This window comes from Saccopteryx bilineata, chromosome 4 (assembly GCF_036850765.1).
Source record: "Saccopteryx bilineata isolate mSacBil1 chromosome 4, mSacBil1_pri_phased_curated, whole genome shotgun sequence".
NCBI lineage: Eukaryota > Metazoa > Chordata > Mammalia > Chiroptera > Emballonuridae > Saccopteryx > Saccopteryx bilineata.
The window spans coordinates 4,205,981-4,219,872 of NC_089493.1; the positions used below are offsets into that span (position 1 = coordinate 4,205,981).

General features: G+C 47.2%; 1 protein-coding gene across 10 annotated transcripts in view; it reads right to left on the minus strand.

The window, feature by feature from the left end:
• WDR20 (WD repeat domain 20) overlaps positions 1 to 13,892 on the minus strand; it is a 53,349-nt gene that overhangs the window by 15,189 nt on the left and 24,268 nt on the right. For 4 of the 10 annotated variants that reach the window (XM_066274908.1, XM_066274904.1, XM_066274899.1 and 1 more), the window contains one exon: positions 258 to 440. The exons of 3 other annotated variants lie outside the window; for them this stretch is intronic. In XM_066274908.1, coding sequence (XP_066131005.1) covers positions 258 to 440 — 183 coding nt within the window. Of the gene's footprint in view, positions 1 to 257; positions 441 to 836; positions 898 to 13,892 lie in introns of those variants that run through there. 3 more of the 10 variants (XM_066274903.1, XM_066274907.1, XR_010731180.1) reach the window with 3 other exon arrangements.

Consider the following 13,892-nt stretch of genomic DNA (forward strand, 5'->3'; position numbering starts at 1 on the left):
ACTGAATCATAGTCTTACCCCTATCTCCACTGTAACAGAGTTTTAAAGCACCTGCCATAGACACCTGAGCGTGCCCAGGAAGAGGTGCAAGTCAACAAGTTCGTTCGCCACATTTCAACTTGGGTAACACTAGGGAGGACAGCGGAGAGAGTGAGAAAGGGCTCAACTCCCAGTGCAGAACAGGCCCACTCCCCTGGGGTTAAGGACACAGAGATTCTTACAGGGATGCTTAACAGCTAAGACAGGTGACTACTTACTTCCTCATTAAATAGTTTGCTAGTTTCTTTTTTGATTGGGTCTATAAGCTGGACTTGGCCTGCGGAAAAGCCCACTAGGAGAGAGACACTTTCTGCTGTGGCTGTTAGGTGGTTGAAGTCATGACAAGTAGGCTGTGTTCCTTTGTATATCCTTTTATCTATTGGTTTACTCAAGTCAGCAGCCTGGAGGAGAAAGAGAAAAATACATACGGTAAACAGCACATTGAGATGAGAAATCTAAGTTACACTATTAGATACTCCACTATGATGTTCACTCTTAAAAACAAAGGTATTAAAAATACTTTTTCAGATTTTAGCATTTTATCAAAGTACTTTCACATACCTTAGCCAATTTGACATTGTTAGACTATCCATAAAATGTTTATAACTGTTACTTTCACAAGTTATTCTTTTTCAAATATATTTAAGTCTCCTGGACTACAGGAGGAAAAACCTTCAGATATTAAACCCAATATTTGCAAAGCGGATTCTAAGCATTTTCTAACAGAGTACCTATCACCGACAAAAGCTCAGCTTTCAAATACATGTACAGCACTGAAATGCTCGTGGGTGAGTTACCTGTGGCCCAGTGGTTCTCAAAGTGTGGTCCCCAGACCAGCAGTGGCGGCAGCAGCATCACCTGGAAACTCAGAAATGCAAATTCTCAAGCCCCACCCCAGACCAAACAAATCAGAACCATGGGGGTGGGCCCAGAACTGTGCGCAAAGCTTTCCAGGTGATTCCGACCGCACTCCACTGCACTCCACTGCACTGCACTGCACTCCACTCCATCCACTCCACTCCACTCCGTTTGAGAACCCACTGCTGTAAGCAGGCTCCCCGTGGGGTCCCGCCCTCCCCTGCACTCGCACTTGGGTAACTTCCACCTGCTGAGCCCACCCTCACTCAGGAGTGGTGCATGCATCATCTGTCAGCCCTACAAGGATCCTTTCCAAGTAGATAATCATTCCCCATTTTACAGATAAGAAAACAAGTTTCAGGACATTAAATAACTCAGCCAAGTTCACCATACCTACCTAGTATGTGGCAGGGCTACATCTGGAACCCAGGTCTATTGACCATAAAGGGGACAGGAAGAAAACACACAGCCACACACCCCAAAGGTAAAAAAGTCAATGACTTTGACTTGGGCTATACTTGACTTTTCAATGTGCCTCTGTCCTTATAAAGCAGGATTCTTTGCTTCATGAGAAATGTCCTGTGCAACCCAACGTGCTGGGTGGTTATTGCTGAATTAAGAGAAAACCGCCCTTCCCACTCTTGTTGGAAAATCACAGGTGGGGACAGCTAATGCCACTGACCACATCCTTTAAACATCACTTGGGCCCTGTGGGCCACTCTTGGCACACAGCTCTGTTGTCTGCTGACCTCCCTCACCCCACACGGTTCTGAGGATTTCTTCCAAATAGATCTATGCACTGTACCAAGTATTCTAGTATCTGACTTTTCAGATAACAAATATAAATACTGAGAAGAAGAGTTCAAAATTACAGACATCTTTAAGCAAACTCAAACCCTGAGCATTTGGAAGCCTGGCCCTGAGTGGTACAAGTCCCATGTGGGCACTTCCGCAGCCTCCCCTCGGGTCAAGTGGAGATGAGCATCTCTGTTCTACAACCTACTGGGGTTGTTGGGACGGTGAACTAAGAGAACGCACACAAGGAAGAGCCTGGAAAGGTGCCCTGTAAGCAAGACACAGAACGGAAGGGAACCCTGACTTTGGGGCCAGGGGAAGGGCCAGGAGGGAGGACAGCTGGCAGGCAGCCGGGGCGAGATATAGGAGAAGGCGAAGAACCAGAAAGGAGTCACGCTGGACAGAGCCCCTGGCCCCAAGGCGGACATCAAGTCACTGCAGAGCAAGGAAGATATCAGCAAAGGTAAAAATCGCCCAAAATATAGAACAAAATACACTGACAGCTAGAAACAAAACTCAAATTCGGCCCTGGACGGTTGGCTCAGCGGTAGAACGTCGGCCTGGCGTGCGGGGGACCCGGGTTCAATTCCTGGCCAGGGCACATAGGAGAAGCACCCATTTGCTTCTCCACTCCGCCCCCCTCCTTCCTCTCTGTCTCTCTCTTCCCCTCCTGCAGCCAAGGCTCCATTGGAGCAAAGATGGCCCAGGCGCTGGGGATGGCTCCTTGGCCTCTGCCCCAGGCGCTAGAGTGGCTCTGGTCGTGGCAGAGCGACGCCCCGGAGGGGCAGAGCATTGCCCCCTGGTGGGCAGAGCCTCGCCCCTGGTGGGTGTGCCAGGTGGATCCCAGTCGGGTGCATGCGGGAGTCTGTCTGACTGTCTCTCCCCGTTTCCAGCTTCAGAAAAGAAAAAAAAAAGAAAAAAAAACCCCCAAAAACTCAAATTCAAAACATGGCCACATTAAATTACACACTGAAATACAAAATGTCAAAGGCAAGCCAAAATTTAACAGAGAAAACACTAACAAAAATGAAATGAGCGAGCCTGACCAGGCGGTGGCACAGTAGATAGAGCATCAAACTGGGATGCGGAATGATCCAGGTTCGAGACCCCACGGTCGCCAGTTTGAGCGCGGGCTCATCTGGTTTGAGCAAAAAGCTCACCAGCTTGGACCCAAGGTCACTGGGCTCCAGCAAGGGGTTACTCAGTCTGCTGAAGGCCCACGGTCAAGGCACATGTGAGAAAGCAATCAATGAACAACTAAGAAGTCACAATGTGCAACGAGAAACTAATGATTGATGCTTCTCATCTCTCTCCGTTCCTGTCTGTCTGTCCCTGTCTATCTCTGCCTCTGTTAAAAAAACAAAAACAATAAAACATGATTTATTTAAAAAAAAAGGGAAATGAGCGAAATAATATACAATGCTTCTCAAAAACAACAGAGGAAGTAAAGCACCTATTTCCCTAAGTATTGCTACTAATTTAAACCTATGGACCCTTACAACAGCCAAATTAGCTTCAGTTCCTGGTATACCGGGTAGAGCAAAGATATGTTTACAGCTGTTAGAACGCGAAACACAGTTTCCTCTAGTATTATTTATTGACTGTTGCATTTTCCATACAAACAACTGTAAGCCTGCTTTTGCCCCCTTCCCACATTTATTCTATGTCCCTGCCTGACATGGAATCTTACTTAATAGATGTCTCCTGTAATTAGATATGTGAACAAATACCTCAGGTATTTTTAATGTCAACTGAATGGCCATTTCTCCTCTTAAATCAGTAAATATTCCAAAAACATCCTGTTATCTAATTTGCTTAACAGACTTTCTTCCTAGATCACTGCTCTCAAAGTAAACCAATCTGTAAATAGTTAAACAGTCTGCAGTCAAAATTAAACTCAGAAACTGCGAGTAAGCTTTAGAAATTGTTATGGCAGTTTGATGGTTTTTATCTGTTGAAACTAATAAAAAAAATTAGAGCTTGCAATCTGTGTATCCTTATCAGTTTCTTTTCCTCATATTTTACAATTTTTTTTTATCAGTCCAGATAGACTGGAACTTTTTAAAATTGGTCCTGCAACACTGGTGGGAGCAGTAGTGTCCCAGAAGTCAGCTAAGCAGAGGGAGGCCCCAGGAGCACCGGAAGGCCACGCCTCCCTCCCCGCCCCACGTTCTCCCAAATCCTACCGGACCAGCATTAGTCTGCCGGAAAACATGCCACCTACACCAAGCAAGGCTTACTGTGAAGCCGGAGTGTTGCTAGGTGTGTGCCAACAAGAAATGACACTTCTGAGAAACCCACGGATGCCGGCCCTGGTGCCTGGGCTCCTCCAGCCCAAGGTCAGCACAGACACCTCAGACTCATCTGGTCCTCTCCCCTGCAGCTGGTCACTAGGCTCTCTCTTTTTCCACTGATGTGCTGCTGCCCTCTCTCTCCTCTTGCTCCTCCTCTTTAGGGGCAGCATGTGGCCACATGTACTCTGAACTTACACACCTGTTCAGTACTGGTAATAACCACCTGAGCCAGCCACTCCTCTTCCCCATGGGGTCAGCAGCCCCCCAGGTAGAGGCAGGCTGGTAGGAGAAAGCCCAGCCTCTGGAACCAGGCAAGCCTAGCTTCAAGCCTGGCCTTCCCTCTTGGTAGCAAGGTGACCTTGTGCAAGGTGCTGTTTCCTCCCGGAGCCCTGGAGAACAGCCCTCTCCACCCCCACCCCCGCTCCACCCCTGCAGGGCGGTGCTGAGACCGGTGCCCTTTCCTCCCGGAGCCCCAGAGAACAGTCCTCCACGCCCCCGCCCCCGGCTGGGTGGTGTTGAGGCTGGCAGGCAATAGAGAGCAGCAAGCACACAGAAGCACTCCGATGGTGGTGGCAGCCATTATTGATGCTTCCCTGTCGCATCCTACTTTGGGTCAAATGGCTTTCTAATTTCCATCACATCAGAGTATCAGGCCAGACCTAGACGTCCAGCCCTCTGTGGTTTGGCCCCTCCTCCCTCCCTGACAGCAACTCCAACTCCTGTCTAGGGGATGCTTTCCCCGCACCCCGGCTTCACTCAGCGTCCCGCTGAGCCCCACAGTGCCCGCCAGTCCAAGTCGGCGGTGCTGTCAGCAGTAATACTGCCCGTATTTTACAGTGAGGAAGCCAGGACGGATTCGGGCCCAGGCTCCAGCCCGGTGCACATCCTACCCCCCATGCCGCAGGGCACGAGTCTGGCGCAGACGCAGGCAGCCCTCTCCGCTGGCTGCCCAGTCGCCCTCTTGGTTGGGATGCCCGCCTCTGCCCTTCTCCAGGAACCTCTCCTATCAGTTCAAGTCCACCGCTCCCAGCAAGCCTTCCCAACCCACTCTGTGCCAGCTCCTTTATCTCAACTCTCAAGTCCCTGATTCGTTCCACAAAATTTAGTACTTAATCACTTACGTGGTCACAGTATGGTTTTATATCTGTTATCATCAATTACAATAAAATTACAATTACGATAAAAGATTACAATAGAAACCCCTTCAAGGAGAACTCCTTTATCAGTTACCATTGTCTTGTTCCACAAAATTAGCTTCCGTTTTTCGGCTTTCTGGTGAATTCTGCATAGATGGGTTTCAGACACTTTATGATTTTTTTAATGCTTGCATCTTAATTATTGCATAATTATCTGAATTATTAAGTATGAATTTATACCAAAACCAATTTATTAAAACATCTTACCTTTTTTTTTTTTTTTTTTTTTTTTTACAGAGACAGAGAGAGAGTCAGAGAGAGGGATAGATAGCAACAGACAGACAGGAACGGAGAGAGATGAGAAGCATCAATCATTAGTTTTTTGTTGCGACACTTTAGTTGTTCATTGACTGCTTTCTCATATGTGCCTTGACCATGGGGCTACAGCAGACTGAGTAACCCCTTGCTTGAGCCAGCGACCTTGGGTCCAAGCTGGTGAGCTTTTGCTCAAACCAGATGAGCCCACGCTCAAGCTGGTGACCTCGGGGTCTTGAACCTGGGTCCTCCGCATCCCAGTCTGATGCTCTATCCACTGTGCCACTGCCTGGTCAGGCACATCTTACCAATTTTAAGAACTGGATATTTGCTTATTCAGTCCCTATTGGGTATCCAGTATGTTATAAATGCTCAATTAGCTCTTGAATGAGTGAAAGTGCAATTGTTTTGAAACTGTAAGATTAAATTTTGACATTATGCTCATTAGTTTCTGAATAATGAGTTAATAACTATAAATAATTTGTCAGTGTCTTATTCTCAACTTCACAAAAAATGTTAAATGATGATTTAAAATTCCTACGCAGAAACAGGGCTGGTTATCAAAATCCTCGATCAGTAAGCACAAACTTTAAAATGTCATGTTTCTCTTTTCCTTAGACTTTTAATCCTCAAAGTCCCTGAAATGCTCTTTTTTTTTTTTTTCATTGCACATTGCAACACCTTAGTTGTTCATTGATTGCTTTCTCACATGTGCCTTGACCGCGGGCCTTCAGCAGACCGAGTAGCCCCTTGCTGGAGCCAGCGACCTTGGGTCCAAACTGGTGAGCCTCGCTCAAACCAGATGAGCCCGCACTCAAGCTGGCGACCTCGGGGTCTCGAACCTGGGTCCTTCCGCATCCCAGTCCGACGCTCTATCCACTGCGCCACCACCAGGTCAGGCTGAAATGCTCTTCATGGCAAATGCTGGTGAAACACGAAGGCACCCTGGTCGGCTTATGTGGCACTCGCAAGCACTAGCTCCCAGGCACCACAAAGGTCCGTCTGCAAGAGAAACCCTCCTGTTCTAGCTCACACCTCACCTCAGCCACCGCCTGGCTAGCGGTCCAGCCACAGAGCCAACGGTGATGCAGAGAGGGCCCTGAACTTGTGAGGGGCTGGCCCACCAAAGGAAGTGGCTGCCACTGGCTCAGGGGGCCTGTGCTGAGCCCTGTTCACCGGAGCCTGCAACCCGAGACTCCAGAGGACCCAGAAGCACTGGATGTGATACGGAAAATACCTCAGAAAGCCCTCATTTGAAAAGTGCATGTCAGATTATGATATATGGTCACGGGCTTTATTTTCCCAAAATTTCACATTCTCGTTCCTCATCCATGAGCACCTCAGAGAGAACCAGTCCCACACAGAACTTGCCATAAACGAGTTCTTGTGCTGGCATAGCTAAGAGCAGCTAAGTGCCCGGTCCAGACCAAAAGCTTACCCCGTCTACACCAGGCACCACTCTCTTCCCCCCTAAGCCCTTCTCCCAAGCTAAAAAGCCGGTTGTCTCAATCAGGCCCCTGTATGGCATTTCCACCATGACAGATTCAGCCTGCCTCATGGTGGCACAGTGGTAAGTGTTCAACCTAAAATGTGAGGTCGCCCGTTCCAAGCCCAGGCTTGCCCAGTCAAGGCTCATACAAGAAGCAACTACTATGAGTTGATGCTTCCCACTCCTCCCCACCCCCCCCTCTTCTTTCTAAAAATCAATAAATAAAACCTTAAATTAAAAAAAAAAAAAGGACAGCTTCAGAGCCCGGAGGTCGGCCTCCATGGCTGGCACCAGATTCCCCGTGTCCATTTCTGCCCGCATCCATTCACCCCACACACTGTGCCAGGTTAATCCTCATGAGGCCTCAGGTCCAGCCCACTCACACCCCAATGGCTGTGCCAGGCAAGACCTAACACGGGGCTAAGCCTCCTCCGGTGGCATACACATGCCTCCCTGACATGGGCCCTCCACACACCCCGCTCTGGAGTCTCCCCTCCCCTCCCGAGGCCCCGCCCCTACCTGGCCCCTCCCCTCCCTGCAGCCCTGGCCTGCCCCGGCTTCGCCCCGCACCCCCCCCCCCCACGCAAAGCGCTGGCCCCCACACTCTCGTGCTCACGGCAGCACCAACGTCACTCCCTTTGCTGTCCCTCCTGGGTGTCCCTTCACCCCGCCGGCCGCGTGCTAATCACCACGTGCTGTTTCACCACTGTGAAAGTCCATACTGGACACATACTGTGGAAGTCCAGCTCTTCTTAAAACAACGAAAAATCAAAGTCGGGAGGCTGCTGCGTCACTGGTGGCCTGAGGGGATCAGTTACAAACAGTGGGGCAGGGGCAGTGCACAGAGGCTCCAGCGTGCTGCTGAACCCCAGGAGACTGGTCGGGTCGTCCCGCTGCCCTCCCTCTGCCCTCAGCCAGCCAGCAAGCACCGGGCAGGTGGGAACAGGGCTCACCTCCTCAGAAAGAAGGGGCCCGCTGGAGTCCTACCTAAGACTCAGGATCCAAACTAAACCACATCATGAGGCTGTTCCACAGTCTTTGTTGGGGTGACTTTTACCCAAGTCAGGCTGAGGGTTCTGGGGCTGACAAGGGACGAGTCCACAGTCTGGCTGGCCCACACATACCTTGCTGGGTGCCAGAGCCTTCCAAATCACAGGCTGAATGAAATGAGGCTCCGAGCTGAGCCATGTTCTCTCTGTGAACTAGTTCAATGCACTACTTAACCAAAATCAGCTTCACCATAGTGGAAAAGAACATGGCTCTCACAACAAAAACATCAAACAGTGATTTTTAGACATCTCACTGCCCAAACTTCATGCACAGGTCAGCCATTCAACACTCGGGTAACATCAGCTGTACGGCACTGCACAGGTCCTACTGTCCAACCCACCTATCCACGAACTAGAGACCAAACCAATCTAATCTGTGAAACCTCTACACACATAACCCATCCTTCTCAGTTTCTTCACTTCAGCTGTTACATCCCCACAACCTGCGCAATTGGCACAAACGATATCTGAAGAGTCTAAAAAGGTCAGTAAGGCTTAGGATCACTAATCCCAGTAGGAAAAAAAAGGTCAATCAATTGTAGTTTCAGTATTGGAAAGGGCAGAAGTTAATCTGTCTTAGGCCTGGCACATAGGAAGTCTCACTAAATATCTACTGTAGCAAAGAAACAATTCGGGAAGGGAGGGGGTAGTAAAGTGTTAGGAACCAGAAGAGACAAACAGGCAAACATATATAAAAACAAACATGTAAGTCTTCTGCTGACCAAAACCCTAACAGCCAATGCTTTCGCAGGTGCCCATTTGTGGAAGGAAACCAATTCCCTGAGCAAACAGGGAAGTCCCTTCCCAGTTTACAAAGCCCCTCTGTGCATCAGCCCCTCCAAAGCTGCCATAAACTGGGCCCTGCGCAGTCTGCACAGCACAGGTGGCCCACACTCCTGCACCATGCTGCTCTGACAGGAAGCTGACACCTCCTTCTACAACTCTATCAGTGTTACTCCACGTTCCTTCGCCTGCTCAAGTGGGAACCAAATATTCCAGCTTAGCTCCCTCTGGCCCAGATTCCAGACCTACAGTCACAATGTATTTACCTTACAGGGCTGTTTTTATCAAAATAAAGTATAAGAGGAAAGTTTCAAGCATGATGCCTGACACTTGAGAAAAGTTCCCATTTTGTAAACTTGTATGTCCCCTTTTGAAATCATAAGAGTTTACTGATTATATAGGCTTTGAAAATTCTCATCATTTTTTTAAAAATTGATTTTAGAGAGAAGGAGAGAGGGAGGGAGAGGGAGAAGGAGGGGGAGGAAGAAAGAGGGAGGGGGAGGAAGGGAGGGAGAAGGAGGGAGAGGAGGGGGAAAAAGGGACAGGGAAGGGGAGGGAAAGGGAGGGAGGAGGAGGAGGAGGGAAGGAGAGAGAGGGAGAGAGAGGGAGGAAGAGGGAGGGAGAAGGAGAGAGAGGGAGGGAAAAGGAGGAAAAGGGAGGGAGAGGAAGGGAGGAGGGAGAGGGAGAGAGAGAACAACTGATTGTTGCTTCACACATTAATGCATTCATTGGTTGATTCTTGTATGTGTCCTGACTGACTGGGAATCGAACCTGCAACTTTGGCATAAGGAGACTACAGTCAAACCCTCAACCAACTGAGCTACCAGCCAGGGCTCATCATTTATTACTACCTACAAAACACAGAAATAAGGAGACAAGGATATTTCTTTTGCCCTGAATTCCCTGCAAACAACAGCAGAACCCCAATGTAGGGCACACTTTTCTTCCATTATAATTTTCCCCAACAAGACAGCAGCTTCCCTTTCCTCCTCCTCAATAATACAAGCCTACCCCTCACTGAGAACAACCATCACATCTCACATCGTATCTATCGCTAGCATGCTTCTGACGGGCTCTGAGTCTGGAAGGAGCACCCACCACTCACACAGACTCCACGCCATGAAGGCAGGCAGAGGACTCGTAACGGAGAGAGGAGGACAAAGCCAGACCATCTCGGCAGCCAGGCCGGGCGTGCAGGAGGCCATCTTCATGGTGTCCCCACAGTGGGAAGAGCGGTTACAAAATGTGCAAAAGGCATTCAGTGACATCTTCAGAGCTCCCCTCGTGGGACTGCACTGCTTGCACAGAAAACTCTGGAGACCTGCTGTGGGCAGGGTGGTACCGGAGGAGGAACCCGCCCCTTGGTCCAGCAATGTCAGTCAAATGTCTGCTGCACAACAGGCTTCTGCTGTTAATCATGAGCAACTTTTTTCCAAGAGAGCTTGTCACTTAAAACTGTTAGCTGTGCCTGACCTGTGGAGGCGCAGTGGATAAAGCTTCGACCTGGAACGCTGAGGTCACTGCCTGGTCAAGGCACATATGGGAGTTGATGCTTTCTGCTCCTCCCTTCTCTCTCTCTCTCTATCTCTCTCTCTCTCTCTCTCTTTCTGTCTCTCTCTCTCTCTCCTCTCTAAAATGAATAAATAAAGTTTAAAAAAAACCTGTTAGCTGTGCAAAATCTACTCCTTTTCCCTCAAAGCCGCTTTTAAGAAATGTACGTGGACAGCTGCAGAGCAGTGACGCTGTCGCTGTGTCTTCATTTCCCACGCCACCCTCCATGCTCAGGACGGGTCTATTGCCTGCGCAAGCTGCAGGCTCTCACGCGGCTTCACTCCGGCTAACGGCATACGGACTTCTTCATTAAAGAAAAAACTATGAACAAACGTCAGATAAATTCAATTTGCAAACATCCTACCACCAGATCTCATCCGTTAAAATGCTGACATGTTCAAATGACCTATTTATTAAAATTTTGTTAAAAATGCATATTTCTATGCATTTCTATTCCTGAGAACACCAACATCTCAAGTGGAAGAAAAGGCAAGATGCTTTCATTTCTGCAAAAGATACTCATTTGACCTTCTTAGAAAATAATCTCAAGCTCCCCCTGGAAGGGGCGGCAGTGTGGAATTCCATGATTCTGTAACAGTGTTGCAACAACACCGGTAAACTAAAAGCCTGTCCCAGGCAGAAGGCCATGCCTGGGGACCGCATCTGGTGGCCACTTAATGGCCACACTATTGTGTTCCCACATTCAGACAATTCACATGCTTACTGGGCACAGCATACAGCTGGCTGTCAAGTTTTCTGATTCCAGTTGCTGAGCAGCATAAGGAACGGTTGGCAGAGAAGCTCCCATTCGCTGCCCTAAATTCCCAGGTGCATAGGGGCCTGTCGTTTTCCCGCCTTCGCTTCCTCGTCCTACAGAAAAACTGAGACCCAGAGAGGGCTGGTGGTCTGCCCGAGGTTTCGGTTTCTAGAGCTGTGCTTTTAACCACGGCAAGCTGTTACTACCTTTCTTCAATCACCCAACTTCAGACAGGACAATAAACTACTGAATCTGTAATGTACAAAATTCCTAAAAAATGATACCGATGTGTATAAGTAATTTGATACCAAATGACAGCATTCTGGATCCTGGACATTGCTCTATATTCAAACAGGAAGAAAGAGAGGTAAAGAGAGCATTAAACTTGTCTAACACAATGAATGGAGCTCAGCCACCAAATCAGTGGCCTAAACACTGCTCTGGCTCCCATAATGCAAAAAGGCCCGATTCGGCCAGGCCTCAGCTGAAGTAGGAGCCTCAAGTCAATGAGAGTAACGGGGAGCTGACTCACCCTGAATGCTATTACGAAGAAAGCGCTGATCTGTCCTACATCTAAAGTCTCACAGCACCACGGTACCACTCACATGGCACTTGCACTGTGAGCCATTTGTCATATACGTCTTAGCTCCCCAACTGGCCCAGCCATTTCTTAGGGCGCAACTGTTTTACAGGCCACCGCAGCCACGCAAACATTTCTGGTGTTTTTCTCCTATGCAATTTAAAAAGCCCTTTCAGGCACCTGAAATGTGTCGGGCACTGGCGTAGCCCCGGTAAGGCAACAGCACCGGTTCTGAAACGTGGACGAGTAAGACAGGCACACGCAGGGATGCGGAGGGCAGGCCTCACCTCACTCCCAAACCGGCCACAGCCTGTATGCAGAGCAATTCAGCAACATGCAGTAAGAGCCTCCTTTCCTTCAGACACAAATTTAACTCCTAGGAATTTATCTTCAGAACACATTTTTCAAGTGTGAGAACTATTTGTAATAGCTAAAAACTGGCCCGGCCATCTCATCAGGCCAGACATGGAATACGACTCATGCGTACAGAACCAAGCACAACACGGACAGTCTCAAATATAACCCTGAGAAGCAGAGACCAGATAATCTCATTTACACAGAGCTCAAAATAAGGAAAACTAACCTGCAATGCTGGACATGAGGACAGTGGTCACCTCTGAGTGTGGGGAAGGGGCCACAGGGAGGTCCTGTGTGGCCAGAAATGCTGTTTCTTAATCTGGAGTTGATTCTACTTTGTGAAAAGTTAACAGTGCTTTAAACTTATATATATCCCTGTTTTTATGCTATCTATATGTTAAAAAAAATTTAATAAGCAAACACATGTACAAAGACAGTCAACTCAGGCCTGACCTGTGGTGGTGCAGTGGATAAAGCGTTGACCTGGAAATGCTGAGGTCGCATTCGAAACCCCGGGCTTGCCTGGTCAAGGCACATATGGGAGTTGATGCTTCCAGCTCCTCCCCCCCTTCTCTCTGTCTCTCTTCTCTCTCTCTCTGTCTCTCCCTCTCCTCTCTAAAAAAATGAGTAAAAAAAAAGATAGTCAATTCAGATATTTATAACAAAATATAATTGACATCCTATGTGTTCCAAGAAGGAAATAGGGAAATATATCATGTAGCCATTTAAAATGAAGGTATTTACTTATTTTACTATATCATTTACTATATCACTAAATAAAAAATTCAACAATAAAAATGGGATCCTAAAGACCAAAAGAATCACAAAGAAATCTTAACACTATTCACACTGTAATCATATTGTTAGTAATAACAGTATATCATTATTTTGAATGTCTTGTAGAATAAAACAAAACAAGGTAATAAAAGATCCTTATGCATCAAAGGACCAATTGTAAAAAATATTTATTAATCTGTCAAAACACAGGCTGTGTATGTAGTTTTTACATAAAAAGGTAGTTTTACTTTCCAAAAACAGTTCACATACAGAAAAAATAGAGAAGAAAAGACATGATGTTTTGGGGTTTGCTTTAGTCATGCAGTGAGGGTGAGATGACAAGAAACGGGACAATGGGAAAGGCCGTCCACAGGTGCGTGGGAGTCTGCTATATCCTTCTCTCTACCTTGTGTAAACTGGAAGTGTTCCGAAATGAAAAATGTATAATTCTGTTTGAGCCCTATGTCTATTTGTATGTATATATGTGCAAAGAAAACAATTTGAAAAGCTATTCACCAAAATATTAAAAGTGGTTATTAAAGAGGGGAGGTAGTACTTAGGTGACAATTTTGTGCCTCTCTTAATTTCTAACTTTTTGTCAATAATTATATACTACTTGTGTCATTTTTTAAATAGAAAAAGGAAAAACAAAAACACAAGCCAAAAACACTACTGAAACTCTTTCAAAATTATTCTAGTAGTTTTAAAGCACTTCATGGCTTTGCACAGGGTCACAGGAAAATATGTAGCTTGTGAACAGTAAAAGTCACCACAAAAGCTTAATATTATATTACATCAAGTAAATGTGTGAGTGGGATAATCTATCACCAACAGGTGATGAAACATTTCATCCTAAGTTTCATATGAATCGGTTATTAATGTTTCTGTGGCACCAGTGATGTCACTCAGTGAGATGAGAAAGGACAGGGAAGTTCTTTAAAGGAGCCAACCATTCAGGGGACAGATAAGGCCATGGCTAGTTCTATTGTTTCACTCTTCAAATAGCACTCCAGTGTTAGAAGGGTTTGCTGTATGTTCCTAATTTGCTACAGTGGCAAGTAAAGATAACTTCTCCCAGAGCTTTCTTTGACAAATCCAATCAGTTCCAAGTG